The sequence below is a fragment of the Felis catus genome, chromosome F2, assembly GCF_018350175.1.
Source record: "Felis catus isolate Fca126 chromosome F2, F.catus_Fca126_mat1.0, whole genome shotgun sequence".
NCBI lineage: Eukaryota > Metazoa > Chordata > Mammalia > Carnivora > Felidae > Felis > Felis catus.
Window position 1 is genome coordinate 6,583,410 of NC_058385.1, and position 18,870 is coordinate 6,602,279.

The 18,870-nt window shown below is 40.2% G+C and overlaps 1 protein-coding gene across 1 annotated transcript in view; it reads right to left on the reverse strand.

Moving 5' to 3' along the window:
- TCEA1 (transcription elongation factor A1) overlaps positions 1-14,331 on the reverse strand; it is a 42,585-nt gene extending 28,254 nt beyond the window's left edge. Inside the window, exons 1-2 of the mRNA XM_023248658.2 lie at positions 14,007-14,331; positions 957-1,019 (exon numbers count right to left, since the gene is read on the reverse strand). Of these exons, the coding sequence (XP_023104426.1) occupies positions 957-1,019; positions 14,007-14,069 (126 nt within the window). The 5' untranslated portion in view covers positions 14,070-14,331. The remainder of the gene's footprint in view (positions 1-956; positions 1,020-14,006) is intronic.
- Between the last annotated feature and the right edge of the window lie 4,539 nt (positions 14,332-18,870).

The window sequence follows — 18,870 nt, forward strand, 5'->3', positions numbered from 1 at the left end:
CTGAGAATGTAAAATGGTACGGTCACGTGGGAAAACAGTCTGGCAGGTCCTCAAAATATTCAACATAAAGTTACCATTCAACTCATCATTTCGACTCTTTCAGATCTCTACCAGAGAGAACCAAAAACACACAAACCTGTACATGAATGTGCACAGCAAGCAGCATGAGTCTTCACAACCAAAAAAGTAGAAACAACCCAAATGTCCATCAAATGACAAATGGATAAACAAAATGTGGTATAACCATACAGTGGACTATTATTCAGCCATAAAAGGGAACGAGGGACTGACACATGCTACAACATGGATGAACCCTGAAAAGATTACGCTGAGTAAAGGCCAAAGGGGCACCTGGCTGACTCTGCCGGGAGAGCATGCGACTCTTGATCTTCAGGTCACGAGTTTGAGCCCCACGTTGAGGGGTAGATCATAATTAAAATAAAGAAATTTTTTAATCTTCAAAGGAAAAAAAAACAAGGCAGGCAGACACAAAAGGTCATATATTATATGATTTCATTTATATGAAATTTCCAGAATAGGTAAATCTGTAGAGACAAAAATGTGGCTCGATTAGTGGTTCCTAGGGCAGAAGGGGGAGAAATGAGGAACGGCTGCTAAAAGGCACCCCAGAGGCTGGTGTCCTGATGGCAGCTGCTGTCACTGACAAAGAAAGTGAGGTTTTGGGAAATCAAATCAGGGCCAAGAGTCCAACTTCCTTTCCTTTCATGGTGAGATTACAAACTTGGAAGATTTAGATTTTATTCTTCTTGAGAAGGCAACTTTTTCTATAATGATAACTTAGATTATTGATTTATGTTACCATCTTTTAAAAAAAAACAAGAGTTAATAATGATTTACACCATAACAGGACAATACAAAAAACTTATTGGTAGTAAAAATGTTTTGGCATTTTAGGACAATTACCTATCCAAATCATGAAACATTTTAGCACATACCTGTAATAATTCCAGGGTCATGGGAATATTCTTAAGCTCCTTCAGTAAATCCAATGCTCCAGCCTATAAAATAAAATAAAATAATTGCAGATGCAATTTCCCAGATGGTAAAACAAGGACTAACTAGAGATTTAAATTTACGTTTTCCCATCCACAACTCACTATGGCTCACTTATTCATATAAGGATGGTGTGTGTGTGTGTGTGTGTGTGTGTGTGTGTGTGTGTGTGTGTATGTATACATATATATATATATGTATACATATATATATATACACATATATATGTGCATACCAGGATGATATATATATATATATATACACATATATATATATACACACATACATACATACATACATAAAGGGGGGCAGGGAAAGAGGGGTAGTGTTTTCCAAATAATGATTGCAACTCATTAAAGGAACATAAGATCCATTTACTGAACTATGACCAGCACTTGTTTGTTAAAGTTCATTTTAAATAGTATTTGTTTATATGTGTCCAAATTTGAAACGTAAAAATGTGTTTCTTACCCTGGTAGCATAACACACCCCACATTTCCATGAAGAACACCTATTTGATTAAGGAGCCAACCCTGAAAAAGCAGGAATGGGGGTCAGAAGATACTATAGCACCTCTAGCATTCACACACAGTGAGAGTGGGAAAGGGCTTGTCTTTACTAGAATTCTCTTGAGGTCTCCTGTTTCTTACTCATCTGTCACAAAAGCACTGCTGTTGGGGTGCCTGGATGGCTCATTCGGTTAAGCGACCAACTTCAGCTCGGGTCATCTCACGGTTGGTGCGTTCAAGCCCCACGTCGGGCTCTGTGCTTACAGCTCAGAGCCTGGAGCCTGCTTCCGATTCTGTGTCTCCCTCTCTGGCCCTCCCCCACTCACACTCTGTCTCTCTCTCTCTCAAAAACAAATAAAACATTAAAAAAATTTGGGGCGCCTGGATGGCTCAGTCGGTTAAGCATATGACTTCAGCTCAGGTCATGATCTCAAGGTTCATGAGTTCGAGCCCCATGCTGGGCTCTGTGCTGACAGCTTGGAGCCTGGAGCCTGCTTCAGATTCTGTGTCTCTCTTCCTCTCTGCCCCTTCCCTATTCACACACTCTCTCTTCTCAAAAATAAAAAAACATTAAAAAAATTTTTTTAATTAAAAAAAACCACAGAAACAATACTGTCTACCTAATTCCTACAAAGTAGTAAAAAGCAGATTCTGAGAGAAAATTCAGAATTAAGATGTATGTTAAGCTCACAGGCCTGTCCACTGCCATCTAGAATCAAAGACTCCCATATAGATGATGAAGACAGAACAAAATAAGACTCCTAAAAGAATTACATAAAGCACCTAAAATTAAAAAAGGAATGAAATGAGAAGCAACAGCACCACCTTATACGTTGTGGCCAAATATTCCAATTTGATATTCATTTATGTATCATATTTAATCTAATACCCTCACTTAATCATATTTTACTTAGTTTAATATTCACTTAATGTACTATATTTGTACACATTATTCTATATGCCACTAATAAAAAAACTATTAAACTATCATAGTATTTTCTTATCACTTCTTCACACTTTTATAATTCTTGCAAACTTGAAGTTTTGATCATGTGCCACCTTTTACATACATAAAAGAAAAACATAAGCAAAATAAATTAGCTAAGGTGCTTCTAAAACTACTTCACATTCAGAATCCAATGATTATGAATCACTTATTGACTCAGATTCAATTATATCTGTTTTTATCCACAAAAAAGTTGTAGAGAAAACAGTAGTAATGCAGCATTTCATAAAAGAAGCCATCAAAGGGGCGTCTGGGTGGCTCAGTCGGTTGAGTGTCCGACTTCGGCTCAGGGCCATGATCGCAGGGCCCATGGGTTCCAGGCCCACACCCGGCTCTGTGCCGACAGCTCAGAGCCTGGAACCTGCTTCAGATTCTGTGTCTCACTCTCTCTCTGCCCCTCCCCTGCTCATGCTGTCTCTCTCTGTCTCAATAATAAATAAAACATTAAAAAAAAGAAGAAGAAGAAGAAGAAGAAGAAGCCATCAAAGAGCTAAAAGCCTTTAGCTCTTACCTGGCTTTGTAGTGTGTAGAGACCTAGTTGTTTTCACCCCCACTGCTCTTCAACCATTTGGTTCCCTAAGGTTCAAAGAGCACTCCACTAATGTCTTTAAGAGTTTCTTCCAAGCCACTGACACCCACTCTGCAAATGTTGATGCTGGGTTTGATGTTCTGCCTGTGAAAGTACATCCCAACAGCCATCTGGTCGACAATACATGTGTAACTCATTCTGCTTTCTGAAATGGTAAAATACAAAAACTAGGCACCCTACGAATCAATGAAACACAGCATACCCCAGGGAAATAGAAAGCCCCAGAACATGTCCCGCAACACGTACCCCCAAGGAAGAAACAAGCACGGAACCCTCATGGCATTATCATATTTCTTAAATATAAAATTGAGTCAAGGCTTCCAGTCATGTAATTTTTCCATTTAAACTTGACAGGAGCGCCCGGGTGGCTCAGTTATGCATCTGACTCTTGATTTCTGCTCAGGTCATGACTCCAGGTTGTGAGATCAAGCCCCACAGCGCAGTCTGATTGGGATTCTCTCTCTGCACCTCCCCTGGGTATGCACTCTCTCTCAAAATAAATAAATACACTTAAAAAAAAAAAAAACAAAAACAAAAAAACAACTGACACTTAAAAAATAAGTAAAATAAAATAAACTTGACATCAGGGTGCCTGGCTGGCTTAGTGGGTAAAGCATGCAACTCTTGATCTCAGAGGTCATGAGTCAGAGCCCCATGTTGGATGCAGAGATTTCATTAATTAATTAAAAAAAATAAAGTTGACAGACAACAGACTCAGCTGTGGAGAATAAAAAAACATTAACTTTCCTTCTGGCAACAGGTATATTATTTTAATTTAAAACTTAAGTTCAAAAACAATTATGAGACAGGTTACTATGAAGGATTTTTTTTAAGTTGTTTTTTTTTTTTTTTAGAGAGAGTGTGAGCAGGGGAGAAGGGCAGAGGGGACGAGAGAGAGAGAAAGAAAAGTGGGGGAAGAGAAAATCCTAAGCAGGCTCCACACTCAGCACAGAGTCCGACACAGGGCTCAATCTCACAAACCATGAGATCATGACCCTGAGCCAAAAACAAGAGTTGAACACTCAACTGACTGGGCCACCCAGGCACCTGTTTTGTTTTTTTATTATGAAGGATTTTATTTTTAAAGCATTTTTTTTTCAACGTTTATTTATTTTTGGGACAGAGAGAGACAGAGCATGAACAGGGAGGGGCAGAGAGAGACGGAGACACAGAATCGGAAACAGGCTCCAGGCTCCGAGCCATCAGCCCAGAGCCTGACGCGGGGCTCGAACTCACGGACCGCGAGATCGTGACCTGGCTGAAGTCGGACGCTTAACCGACTGCGCCACCCAGGCGTCCCTATTATGAAGGATTTTAACGATTTACTTCTTAAAGATCCCTTCTGATCTTAAAATTCTACAAATTATTTTTAGAGGTAACTAAAAACAGTGAAACACTGCAGGTGTTGGAGAAGAAAACCAACACTGACTTTAAATTTACTGTTAATCAGAAATTCTACAGAAATGACATCTTGTGAGCAAATGGGTTCTTCAATCCCACATCTATAAATCCCCATACCAAAAACCTTTGAAAAGCAAGATTTCTCACAGATTTTCAACAAACTCATTTGCCAACAACACCTAATCTCAACATACGTAAAGCCATTTATGTTCTATATATCCCACTTCATGTGACAGTACTACATTTCACTATAAAAATGTTAATGTCTGATTACTAGGAACTGCCCAGATCCTGTTGAAGATATATAATGTATGTACCATATTATCTTAATAAAACCTGAGGTGCTCAGCAATCAAAAAGAATGAAATCTTGCCATCTGCAATCACATGGATGGAACTAGAGGGTATCATGCTAAGCGAAATTAGTCAGAGAAAGACAAATATCATATGACTTCACTCATTATGAGGACTTTAAGATACAAAACAGATGAGCATAAGGGAAAGGAAGCAAAAATAATATAAAAACAGGGAGGGGGAAAAAACATAAGAGACTCTTAAATATGGAGAACAAACAGAGGGTTACTGGAGGGGTTGTAGGAGGGGGGATGGGCTAAATGGGGAAGGGGCATTAAGGAATCTACTCCTGAAATCATGTTGCACTATATGCTAACTAACTTGGATATAAATTAAAAATAAATAAATAAACATGGTTAAAATGGTTTTTTTTTTTTTAATTTTTAAAAACCTGAGGGGTATCCGGGTGGCTCAGTTGGTTAGGCATCCGACTTCAACTAGGTAATGACCTCACAGCTCATGAGTTCGAGCCCCACGTTGGGCTCTGTGTTAACAGCTCGGAGCTGGAGCCTATTTCAGATTCTGTGTGTCCCTTGCTCTCTGCCCCTCCACGGCTCACACTCTGTGTCTCTCAAAAATAAACAAACATTAAAAAAAAATTTTTTTTAAACGTGATAATTTTGGAATTCTCAAATATATCAGACTCTAAAAGTTTTGATTAAGAGATTGTGGACTTGTATCCTATAACTACCATAGACATTTTTCTTCTACCTATGCCTCCATGGACTTTCCAATCCATTTCTGACCTAGGATCAATTAGAGAGAAAGATAAAGAACCATACTTCTAGGAGTCCTTGAAAATGCAGCGTCTCCTTAGACTTACATAATGCTGTCTGCCACATATAAAGTTGATTCTTCTAACACATCAGCAATGTGGCATAAGGTTTAAGTTGCTTTCCAAGCAATAGATAAGATTTGCATTAATTTCATCACACTCTCCCTTTACACTCAGATCTCTTTGGTGAGACTGAAATTAGAGATACAAGCTATGGAAGGAAGAAAAAGCAAAATAACATTAATTGGATGACGCTATGACCTTTCTCATAATTATACTGTGTTCTGGCCAAATAAGATGAATATTTCAATCACGGTTCTTTAAGAAATAAACAACTATGATAATCTAAATGAACAAAAAGACAAAAAACAGATGATCATATATATTAATTCAGTGACAAAAGCTTCTTTGAATATTACTATGTGCCAAGCATCGTGGTAAGCCCTTTATATATGTGTGTATATATATGTGCATATGTATGTATACACACATATATATACATGCAATTCCATCTTCACAATAAACCCTATAGAAAAAGGTAATCTTTTTCTCTCCATTTTACAGAAGAGGAATTGAAAATCCAGACAATTTAGGAAACCTGCACAGTCATATGATTATTACTAACTAAAAAAGGTGAAATCTACTCACTTCTGTCAAATTATACTTATGCCTCCCAACAAATACTAACACTGTGTACCAAACTCTGAGGATACAACAGTGAGCAAGACAAATCTTTTGTGACTTCAGGGAATTTAAAATAAACATAAACCTTTGAATATCTACTTCAAAACTTCAATTATACAAAGAAACAAATTCAGAAAAGGAAAGTGACTTGGCCAACTGATAGGTAATATAAAAGGACAAAAATTATAATCTCCAGACCCTCACACCGCTGCTCTCTCCATTTCCTAGGTCCACTGGTAGCAGTTCTGCTCTGTGAACTTGGGTGAATAGCATTACCAAACAAGAAACTAAATTCTATCCTTCCCCAATAATCACCTGCCTCTAAAGGTCAAGTCTATTAGATTGCAGCATCTCCTACAGATAATGATGCAAGAGAAAGAAAGATTCTACCTTATCTTCCAGAGTCAAATTTAGTTCACAGTACTGGCTGAAGAATAAACAATACTATCACATGACTTTATTACATGGTTGGTACTATCTGTCATCAGAAACAAGTACTTTTACAAAATATTGCATTCAAACTTGTACTTAGCACACAGCATATACAACTTTGTATAGGACACAAACATCCTCCTCAAGAAGATGTATGGAGAAGGAAGCAACATGGAATATACAGTTAAGAACACACACACACACACACACACACACACACACACACACACACTTACATATACATACGTATGTGTGTATAGATATGCGTGACATATATAGAGATATATCTCTATAGAGATATACCTATATATATGTGTGTGTGTGTGTGTGTATATATATATATATATATATATATATCAGATCAAAATTCAAATCTATGCACTGCCATTTCCTAATTATAAGATCTTGAGAATGTTATTTCTTTTTCAAGCTTCAGTTTCTTCATATGTAGGACAGTATAATACACTGACCGAGAAGAATTCAAATGGTCAAATGGAGTAATAAAAAACATATGAAGTATTGAAATAAGAGTGCCTGACATGTAGGATATGGTTGATAAGGGATACAAAGAGATAAAAAGACTTATCTACTTCCATCATAACAATATTCTCAAAAAGCCATAAACCAGCATTAAAAGTAAGCATTATTTAACCTCAATCAACTCAAACACCTCTCAGTAAGAATTATAAGATTTCAAGGCTTAAAAAACTAAGATGCTATTCATTTTTTTTTTAAAGGAAACACTGTAAATATTTAAATTATGGCTCAGGAACATCACTATATACTAGAAATTATAATTTTATTATGTCATCTCAAATGTGCATTTATTCTACACCAAACAAAAGAAAAAATATATAAAATTGACTTCATCAAAACTGAAAGAAAAGACACTATCAAGAGAGTGAAAAGATAACCCACAGAATGCAAGGCAATATATACAAATCCTGTCTTCCATAAGTCTAATATTCAGAATACAAAGAACTCTTACAATTCAAAAATACAAATAGTTTAAAAATGGGCAAAGGATCTGAACATTTCTCCAAATATATAGAAATGGCCAACAATGAAAAATTTTCACCATCATCAGTCATCCGAGAAATGCAAATCAAAACCACAATGAGACACCTTTTTACACCCACTGTGATGGCTATAATCAAAAAACACGCAAGTGTTGATGAAGACTCCATGCAATGGAATGCCCACCAACTGCTGATAAGAATTTAAAATCGTGCAACTTTGGAAAACAGTTTGTCAATTTCTCAAAAGGTTAAACATAGTTATATGACCTAACAATTCTACTCCTAGGTATATACCCAAGAGTTAAAAAAAAAAAAAAAAAAAAAACATATGTCCACACAAACACCTGCACAAAACGTTCTTAGCAGCATTACTCATCATGGTCAAAAAGTGGAAACAGCCCACAATGTCCATCAAATGATGAATGAATAAACAAAATGTGGTACGTCCACCAGTACAGTGGAGTGCTATTCTGCAACACAAAGGAACAAAGTACTGATATTTGCTGTTAGTATAGATGAATCCTGAAAACACTAACTGAAAGAAGCCTGTCACAGAAGACCACATATTGTGTGATTCCATTTATACAAACACACGTTGTAGAAGTCCATTTATAGAAAATGTCCAGAGCAGCAAATCCACAGACAAACAGATAAGTGGTTGCGGGGGCAGATACATGGTGACTACCTAATGGGTACAGGTTTCTTTTTGGAGTGATCAAAGTGCTCTTCAATTAGTGTTGTAAGAGCTACCCAAATCTGTGAATATACTAAAAACCACTGAATTGTACACTTTTTTACATTTTTTTAAATGTTTATTCATTTTTGAGAGAGGGGTAGGAGTAGAAAGATTTTTAAATTTTTTTTAATGTTTATTTATTTTTGAAGGAGACAGAGACAGAGCATGAGCACGGGAGGGGCAGAGAGAGAGGGAGACGCAGAATCCGAAGCAGGCTCCAGTCTCCAAGCTGTCAGCACAGAGCCCAACGCGGGGCTCAAACCCACAAACCATGAGATCATGATCTGAGCTGAAGTCGGATGCTCAACCGACTGAGCCACCCAGGTGCCCCAAACTGTACACTTTTAAAGGGGTGAACTGTATTGTGTATCTTAATAAGACTGTTTTTAAAAACTGTGTGTAGTCAGGGGTACCTGGGTGGCTCAGCCCGTTGAGCATCCAACTTCAGCTCAGGTCATGATCTCATGGTTCGTGGGTTCAAGCCCCACACTGGACTCTGTGCTGACAGCTCAGAGCTTGGAACCTGTCTTTAGATTCTGTGTCTCCCTCTCTCTCTGCCGCTCCCTTGTTTGTGTTCTGTCCCTCTCTCTTAAAAAATAAAATATTAAAAAAAATTAATAAAAAAAATTAAAAACTATGTGTAGTCATTCTAAATTTTGATTTATACTAATCAGTCTAACCCTCATATGAAAACTGAAGTTTTTTCTTCAAATCAGGTAGAAGACTTAGAAATTTTAGGGCTCCTAGGTGGCCAGTAGGTTAGGTGTCTAAGTCTTGATTTCAGCTCAGATCATGGTCTCACAGTTTATGGGTTCAAGCCCCACATCAGGCTCTGTGCTGACAGTGCAGAGCGTGCTTGGGATTCTCTCTCTCCCTCTCTCTCTCTCTCCCTCTATCCCTCCCTGCCTCTTTCTCTAATAAATAAAATTTTAATTAAAAAAAAGAAAAAATTTACATTCCATGTATACCAGCTCCTGTATTTTGACATATAATTTCAACTTCTCTCCTAACAACTGAATTCTACTCAGTCGAGCCTTCAGCGAAAAAATCATAATAAACAAAGCTCAACACTACTCACAAAATCTATGAATTTGAAACTTCTAAGTTACCTCACTCCTTCTTCTACAGTCATGTCATAAATCCTTTACAAAAAAAACACACAAGGTTTTTTAGCCCTTACCATATCTTAGGCATTGTCAAGAATTTCATATTCATCTAATCTTTACTAAGTCATCTCCAATTTACCACCAAAAGAAAAAAAAAAGACATTTTAAAGATGCTAAGGAACTTGCCTAAGATCACACTGCTGAAGTTCAGAAGAGCCAAGATTTGAACCCAGATTAGGAGTCAGACTTGCCTATTGACATCAAGTAAAAATTATAAAAAAAACAACAAATACCAGCAGTGCGTGGGTGGCTCAGTCAGCTGAGCATCTGACTTGATTTCAGCTCAGGGCATAATCTCACAGTTCGTGAATTCGAACCTCGAGCTGGGTTCTGTGCTGACAGAATGGAGTCTGCTTAAGATTCTCTTTCCCTCCCTCTCTGCCCCTCCCCAACTGGCATGCGCTCTCTCTCAAAATAAATATATAAACTTAAAAAAAAAAACTAGTATCTGGGGTGCCTGGGTGGCTCAGTCGGTTAAGCGGCCGACTTCAGCTCAGGTCATGATCTCACGGTTCCTGAGTTCGAGCCCTGCGTCAGGCTCTGTGCTGGCAGCTCGGAGCCTGGAGCCTGCTTCGGATTCTGCGTCTCCCTCTCTCTCTGCCCCTCCGCTGCTCATGCTCTATGTGTGTGTGTCTCTCTCTCTCTCTCTCAAAAAAAAGGAATACACAATTAAAAAAAATTTTTTAAGTGATAGTTTAAAAAAAAAAAGAATATCTGAATATTTGGAACTAACTTACGTGGCTCATCAAGGCCTCAAAGTGGGCACTTGTAAAACTGCTAACACTGTTTAAGATCAATTATACAGATAGGGCAACATTCTGGATAAATACTAAGGTCAGGATATTGATTGGATATTTATGGAAACCTTCCTGCCCCAGAATAACAAACACCCTTACTTCCTGGCCTTATATTAACTTAACTGCACCCATGCAAGTTTCAAAAACCGGGTCTTCTAGAGACATTGCAGCTTAACATAGTACTGACTTTAAGCAAAACAGATTTAGATTCACCTCTTCATTTCTAGCTATTTGGTTTAGGACAACACACTTTACTTTCCAAACAGTTTCCTTACTTTTGGAATACTTATCTTGTAAAACTGAGGAATAGGTAGGCAATACTTAGCTGAATACCTGGCTCAAAGTAATAATTCAATAAATAGTAGCTGTTTTTATTATTACTTAAATGTGACACCTAACCTTTTTATTAAAACAAAACAATATCCAACAACAGCACTTAAACTTGTCAATTCAAGAGGACAACTACTATTCTTCAAAGTTTACTTTTTCATAGCTTAAGTAATATTTTTTATAAATTTTTTTTAACGTTTATTTATTCTTGAGACAGAGACAGAGTGTGAACAGGGGAGGAGCAGAGAGAGAGAGGAAGACACAGAATCTGAAACAGGCTCCATCCAGGCTCTGAGCTGTCAGCAGAGCCCGATGCCGGGCTCGAACCCACGAACCGTGAGATCATGACCTGAGCCGAAGTCTGACACTTAACCAACTGAGCCAGGCACCCCTAGCGTAAGTAATATTTTAGGGGCAGCTGGGTGGCTCAGTTGGTTAAGGGTTCGGACTTCGGCTCAGGTCATGATCTCACGGTTCGTGAGTTCAAGCCCTGCGTCTGGCTCTGTGCTGACAGCTCAGACCCTGGAGCCTGCTTCAGAGGATTCTGTCTACCTCTCTCTCTCTGCCCCTCCCCAACTCACGCATGCTCTCTCCCGCTCTCTGTCAAAAAAAATAAACATTAAAAAATTTTTTTTAATATTTTAAAAAGCTCACAGAAAAATCTGGACACCACCAAAAAAAAAAAAAAAAAAAAAAAAAAAAAAAAAGAGGGAGAAACAAATCTACCATAATCCTACAAACCCCAGAACAACTTCTGTTAAATTACTGACCTCCTTAAAAGCTCTTTGTGGGGGAACCTGGGTAGCTGAGTCGCTTAAGGGTCCAACTCTTAATTTCGGCTCAGGACATGATCCCAGGGCCATGGGATCAGGTCCCGCATTGGGCTCCACACTGAGCATGGAGCCTGCTTAATTAAGATTTTCTGTCCATCCTCTTCTCCCCCTCTCTCCCTCTCCCCCCCACCTTTGCCCCTCTCCCCTGCTCATGCTCTCACACTCTCTAAAGAAAATTTTTAGGGGCCCCTGGATGGCTCAGTCACTTAAGCGTCTGACTTCGGCCCAGGTGATGATCTTGCAGTCCATGAGTTCCAGCCCCGTGAGTTCTGTGCTGACAGCTCGGCGCCTGGAACCTGCTTCGGATTCTGTGTCTCCCTCTCTCTCTGCCCCTCATGCTCATGCTGCTCATGCTCTGTCTTTCTCACTCTCAAAAATAAATAGACATTAAAAAAATTTTTTTTTTAATTTTTAAAAAAGCTATTTGTGGAATGATGTGCTTTGGAAGGCAAAGAGAGAGTCATTCAAGACCCCTTTCTCTTTATTTCATTTGCCAATTTGGATTTCTGTAAGATATACAGGGAAAAGGAGAAGGAACAAAACAAACAAACAAAAAACATAAAAGAGCCAGTCAATTTTATCTTTCTTTTTGGGGTTAAGTTTTCATATTGGTAAAGTTTCGAACTATCAGATAAATGAGATTTGAGGAGTGTCTGTGAAGTTGTTCCTCATTCTCACCCAGACTCATTATTTGCTTGTAACTTGAGAACTGCAAATAAATACAAACTGGTCTTCTCCATACTTATCCACTAAGGAATTAGTCATTTTTATGAAACACCTATTACAAGGAAAGAAAACAATCATTAGATGATTAATGGATACACATTATGGCCTGAGTAGAGAAAAAAGGTACCCAACAAAAGGCCTTTTTCCCCAAGGAGCTTCTACTGTGGGAATCCAGGGAACTCCAGAAAAAAACTCTTCCAGTTTAAACAAAATAAATGCTCGGCCTGTTAAATAACCAGATCTCATCACTTGCAGTGGGGAAATGAAAGGGCCGTATCAATGAGAAAACTAAACGGTAAAGGTTAATGTCTGGAACAGAAAACAAACAGGAAATATTTTAAAAGCCCAAAATTGCAAATACAGATTAACGGGGTATGAAATTACATGCCAGGCAATGCACCTGTTAAAAAAAGAGGAAGAGACTATATACAAAGTCTTAAAAAATTCAGCGTTTAACACTATTTTCTGCTCCGGCATGCTGTCCAGTAGAAAACCTGGGTCCTAGCTTAATCCAAATTGCTCAGTACTTAATTTAAGTGGGCGAACTACTTAATCTCTCTGACTCAGTTTCTTACTCTGCAAAATGGGTACACCGTAGCTGTGTCGTGGGTCTGTAGAGAATTTTGCACAGATGCTTTGTAATTCCAAAGTGCTGTACAAATCAGAGCATCCTCTTTCTCCTTCACATTAGTTTGACAGGAAATTTATTTCGTAGACGGGAATAAGTTATTTCAGATACACGGATGCTGAAAATGTACCGAGCAGGGTGGAATAAATTCAGGCGAAGACAATCATGGAGTTTTAGCTGAAAACAGGTGATACTGCATCAGAGGACTGAAAGTACACACAGTGGTGGACAAAAAAATGCAAAACTGGAAGACTTCACACAAACCACAACGTGTTCACATACATACACACTTTATCGATTAACAAGATAACGCCACCGGTATTAACTGTAAACCACTTAAGAGTACTCAGCAATGACAGCTGTCCAAATCCATCGACCAGTCAGTACCCCTGAGGGCGTGCGTTTTAATCACAGCTCTTTTACATACTACCACCTAACAAGATCCATTTTTGAAAAACACATTTAGCAACTTGCCAAAGACGTTAGCATGCCCTGCCTTTTTGATTGCTAAACAAACCTGTAGCGTGGTGGAGATACATCAAGCGCATGGTTAGCATTCTTCTAAAAACTAAGATACAGGAATTGTAACTCATCCGCTTGAGGTCCAGAGCGTCTCCCAAACCTCCATGCGATGTTATTTTTAGTTGTTAGCCAGCGATCGCGGAAAAGGGAACGAATCCTCCCAAACTGTGAAGGGCTCTCTACCCTCCTCGATTCTTAAACTAAATGAGCGAAGTAACTGGCGAGTAAATCTACCCTCGATCAGGTTTACTTCTCTGTACTAACAACGAAGTGACTTGGAAGTACCCAGAACGGGTGCTAACGCCGGCGGCGCGGGGCCCCGCCGCCTGCCCCAGGACGCCGGCACGGTCCACGCCGCCTTCCCCCGCGGGAAGGGCCGGCGGGGGCGGGCCGGGAGCCCCCGAGGGCCCGGCCCCAGGCCCGCCACGTCCGGCTCCCGCCAGCCGCCCGGCCTCCCTCCCGGCCCGCGTCGCCCGCCGCGCTCACCGCGTTCTTCTTCTGCACCATCTTGTCCATCTTCTTGGCAATGCGGACCACCTCGTCCTCCATGGCTTCGGCAGGTCTTCCCCGCGCCCAGCCCGTCTGGGTCCGGAAGTGGGCGAAGCTGGGGCCGAGGGGACGGCGGGACGCGAGCCCAGGCGCGCGGCGAGCCCCCCACAGCAGGCCCGGGCCTAGGCCCTTCCTCGCAAACCAAGCCCGCGGCGGCGGTGGCGGCGGCGGCGGCGGCCGAGACAGCGACTCCGCCCCCGCAGGCAGCGCCAGTCGAGCTCCGCGCGCGCCGCTCAGGCACTGCCAATCGACGGCGGATCGCCGGGAACCCGCGCGCCGAGGCTCCCGCCAGACGGGCGTCGACCGAGGCGCCGTCAATGAGAAGAGGCGCAAACTGGGCGGGAGAGCTTCCCGCCAGGCGGTTGTAAAAGTCTGCAGGAGGCGGGGCCGAGTTTTGCCGCGCGTGCGCTTCCGGCCCCACCACGGCGCGGGGGGAGCTTGAGAGCCTGCGGACACCCGCGGGGCGTTGAACTGCGGCGGGCGTGGGGGACGGAACGTTGGCGGTTTTTAAAGGCGGTCGGAGCCCGACCCTTTTTTCCGTGAGAGGCGGCTACCGTGAAAAGCAGAGCCCCGCCCAGTTTCCCTAAATAGTCTCGTAAAATACGGACTTGATCTTTTTAAGCGTCCCCTTTTTAAAAGTCAACTCGTTTGTAAGCTGCCGAAGCACCGAGACCCAGTCCGGCTTGTTTGCAGACTCAGAATGTCGAACACAGCATTTGAGTGCAGTTGAATGATACTTGGCAGAAACGTTCTCAAAAAAGAAATAAGGCATCTCAACTGCTTCCAAAGATCAGTGAGGAAGTTGACATCCTTAATGTAAGGGTTATGACTAACGACACAAAGCCAACGTAGAAAATTGAAATGCCTATGTTACTAATACTGGAGAGTATAGGCTCCTTCAGTAGGTCTTTGCCCAATTACACGTTTTACTACCAACTCATGCTACTTGCAGACATATCCCCACACCAGATTTAACTATCAAAATGCACCACCTAGTAATGCTTTTTCTATACTAACATGACAGATTTTTTTTTTCCTACTTCTAGCTCAGTTATTTGGGGAAAAGGCATTTGACTTTTCCCCCTTCTGTTGATTTCATGTATTTCATTTCATTTTTAAATTATCTTCCTATTATTGATTCCCATCTTACATTGTAATGAAACTATGACTGGGAAGTAACTGGTTCTAAGGTATTTGTTAAGATTTGTCCATTTTTATAAATATGCTATGTGTCCTGAAAAAGAATTTGTATTCTTTTTTTTTTTAATTTTTTTTTAACGTTTATTTATTTTTGAGACAGAGAGAGACAGAGCATGAACGGGGGAGGGGCAGAGAGGGAGGGAGACACAGAATCGAAAGCAGGCTCCAGGCTCTGAGCCATCAGTCCAGAGCCCGACGCGGGGCTCGAACTCACGGACCGCGAGATCGTGACCAGAGCTGAAGTCGGACGCCCAACCGACTGAGCCACCCAGGTGCCCCAAGAATTTGTATTCTATAATAGCAGATAGGAGGTGCCATATGGGCTCATTAGCCACAACTTAATTTTAATGTTCAAATATTTATATCTCACTTTGTTGTAGTCTATTCATGAATGTATAAAAATCTTCATTTATGATTGCGGATTTGTACGTTTACTTTAAAAAAAATTTTTTTTTATGTTTTATTTATTTTTGAGAGAGTGAGACAGAGCACGAGCAGGGGAGGGGCAGAGAGAGAGGGAGACAGAATCCGAAGCAGGCTCCAGGCTCTGAGCTGTCAGCACAGAGCCTGATGCAGGGCTCGAACTCACAAACCACAACATCATGACCTGAGCTGAAGTCGGACACTTAACCGACTGAGCCAGCCAGGCATCCCTGTACATTTACTTTAATAACTGTGATTTTTGTTTTTCCCCAAAGAATCAGTTTGTCTTTACTGCGGTAAAACACACACAATATTGTCAAATGACAAAACTAGAACAATTTAGTAACGAGCTTGCTATCCTTTATCCTAGAGAAAATAATCCACCGATGGGGGGACTAGACTGCGTTACAAGCAGTGGAGCACAGATCCCCAGGGATCTGGGACAAGAGCGAGATTTACAGAGCATTGAAGAGGCAAAGAAGGAACACGTCCCGATTGACTAAGAGGTATGAGATTTCCTTATAAACATAACAGGTCCTGTTTTCCAGGCTAAGGTAGGCTAGCTAAAGCTGAGTTGGAAGATTGTGATTGGTGTAGGCTAGGTTTCCTCGACCGGTGTTTCCATGAAGGGCACGCTGACTTTGATTTGTGACTTAGGCAGGGGCGGCCCACATTTTGTGTCTCCCTATATACAAATGACTTCACCAACATAAAATGTACCATTTTAACTCATTTAAAATGTGCAATTCAGTACCATTTAGTGCAATCACGACGTTGTACAGCCATCACCACTAGTTCCAAAAAGGTTTCCGGAAATGTCATCACCTCAAAAAGAAACCCTGTACCCTTCAAACAGTCATTCCTGATTTCCCTGCCCCAACTCTTGGCAATTGCTAACCTGTTTTCTATCTCGATGGACTTGAATATTCTGATCCTTTCATATAAATGAAATTATACAATATGGGACTTCTTGTGACTGGCCTCTATCACTTAGCGTAATGTTTTCAAGGTTTATTTATGGTGCAGCTATTTCATTCCATTGTATGGCTGAATAATATCACATTATATGGCTAAACCATATTTTATTTCCTTCATTCATTGATGTACATGTGCATCGTTTCCACTTACCTTGCGCTATTCCACATTTTGATTCTTGTGATAGCGCTGCTATGAATATTCATATACAAAATTTTGAATTCTTTTCAATATGTACCTGGGAGTGGGTTGCTAGGTCTTAGGGTAATTATTTAATTTTAAGAAATTGCCATCTGTTTGCCACAGCAGCTGCACCATTTTGCATTCCCATCAGAAATGTACTAGGGTTCCAGTCTCTCCACATCCACTTGTTTCTGTACATATTTTTTATTCTAACCATTCTAGTGGGTGCCAAGTGGATTTTAACTTGCACTTCCCTGATGACTAACTGTGCTAAGCATATTTTACTGTGCTTGTTGGTCATTTGTACATCTGGAGAAATGTCTAACTCAAATCCTTTACTCAATGTTTAATCAGGTCGTCTTTTATTGAGTTTTAAGAGTTTTTTATATTTTTCCGACACTAGACATCAGATATGATTTGCAAATATTGTTTCCCATTCTGAGGGTTGTATTGACAGTGATCTTTGATGCACAAATCTATTCAGTTTTATCGAAGTCCAATTTATCTGTTTCATTTTGTTGTTTGTACTTTTATTGTCATATCTAAGAAACCATTGGCAAATCCAAGGCCATGAAGATTGCCATTGCCATTTAAACCAGATTAAGTCTTCCGATTCATAAAAATGGGATGTCTTGGGAGTTGGTTGGTTCAGTCGGTGGACCATGTGACTCTTGATCTCAGGGTTGTGAGTTCTGGCCCCATGTTGGCTGTAAAGATTACTTAAAAAATAAAAAATCTTTCAAAGAAATGGAATGTCTTTCCATATATTTAGATCTACTTTAATTTCTTTTCACCATATTTCGTGGGTTTTAGTGTACAAATCTTTTACTTCAGTTAAATTTATTCCTAGGTATTTTATTCTTTTGAATGCTATTGAAAATGGAATTGTTTTCTTTTAACTTTTTTAATATTTATTTATTTTTGAGAGACAGAGCATGAGTGGGGGGAGGGGCAGAAAGGGAGGGAGACACAGAATACCAAGCAGACTGTAGGCTCTGAACTGTCAGCACAGAGCAAGACTCAGAGCTCAAACCTACCAACCCTGAGATCATGACCTGAGCCAAAGTCAGACGCTTAACTGACTGAGCCCCTGGAATTGTTTTCTTAATTTCCTTTTCAAATTGTTCATTGCTAGTGTTTACAAATACAACTTATTTTTATGTGTTGATTTTGTATCCCGCAAATTTGCTGAGTATATTTAGCTCTATTTTTTTTTTGGGGGGGGGGATTCTTTAGGATTTTCTACATAGTAAAATTATTTCACCTGGGAAAGACTTTTACTTCTTCCTTTCCGATTTTCATGCCTTTTGTTTCTTTTTCTTTTCTTTATTTTAAGTAGGCTCCACCCCCAGCCTGAGGCTTAAACTCAGGACCCTGAGATCAAGAGTCTCATGCTGTACTGAGCCAGCCAGGTGCCCCTATTGCTTTTTCTTGCTTAACTGATCTGACAGAACTTCCAATACAACGTTGAATGGAATAGTGAAAGCAGAAATCCTTCTCCTATTCCTGATCTTAGAAGGAAAGCTTTCACCATTAAGTGTGATGTTAGTTGTGGGGTTTTCACAGATGCTCTTTATCATGCTAAGGGAGTTTCCTTCTTCCTAGTTTGTTGAGCATTTCTCTCTTGAACAGTTGTTAAATTTAGTCTAGTGCTTTTTCTGTCAGTTGAGATGATTATGTCAAAATCTTCCTTCATTGTATTAATATAATGGATTATACTGAGTGATTTTCTTTTTTTTTTTATTTTCTTTTTTAATGTTTATTTATTTTTGAGACAGAGAGAGACAGAGCATGAACAGGGGAGGGGCAGAGAGAGAGGGAGACACAGAATCTGAAACAGGCTCCAGGCTCTGAGCTGTCAGCACAGAGCCCGACGCGGGGCTCGAACTCACGGACCATGAGATCATGACCTGAGCCGAAGTCGGACGCTTAACCGACCAAGCCACCCAGGCGCCCCTGAGTGATTTTCATATGTTGAATCATTCTTGGATTCCTGACATATATCTCACTTGATCATTGT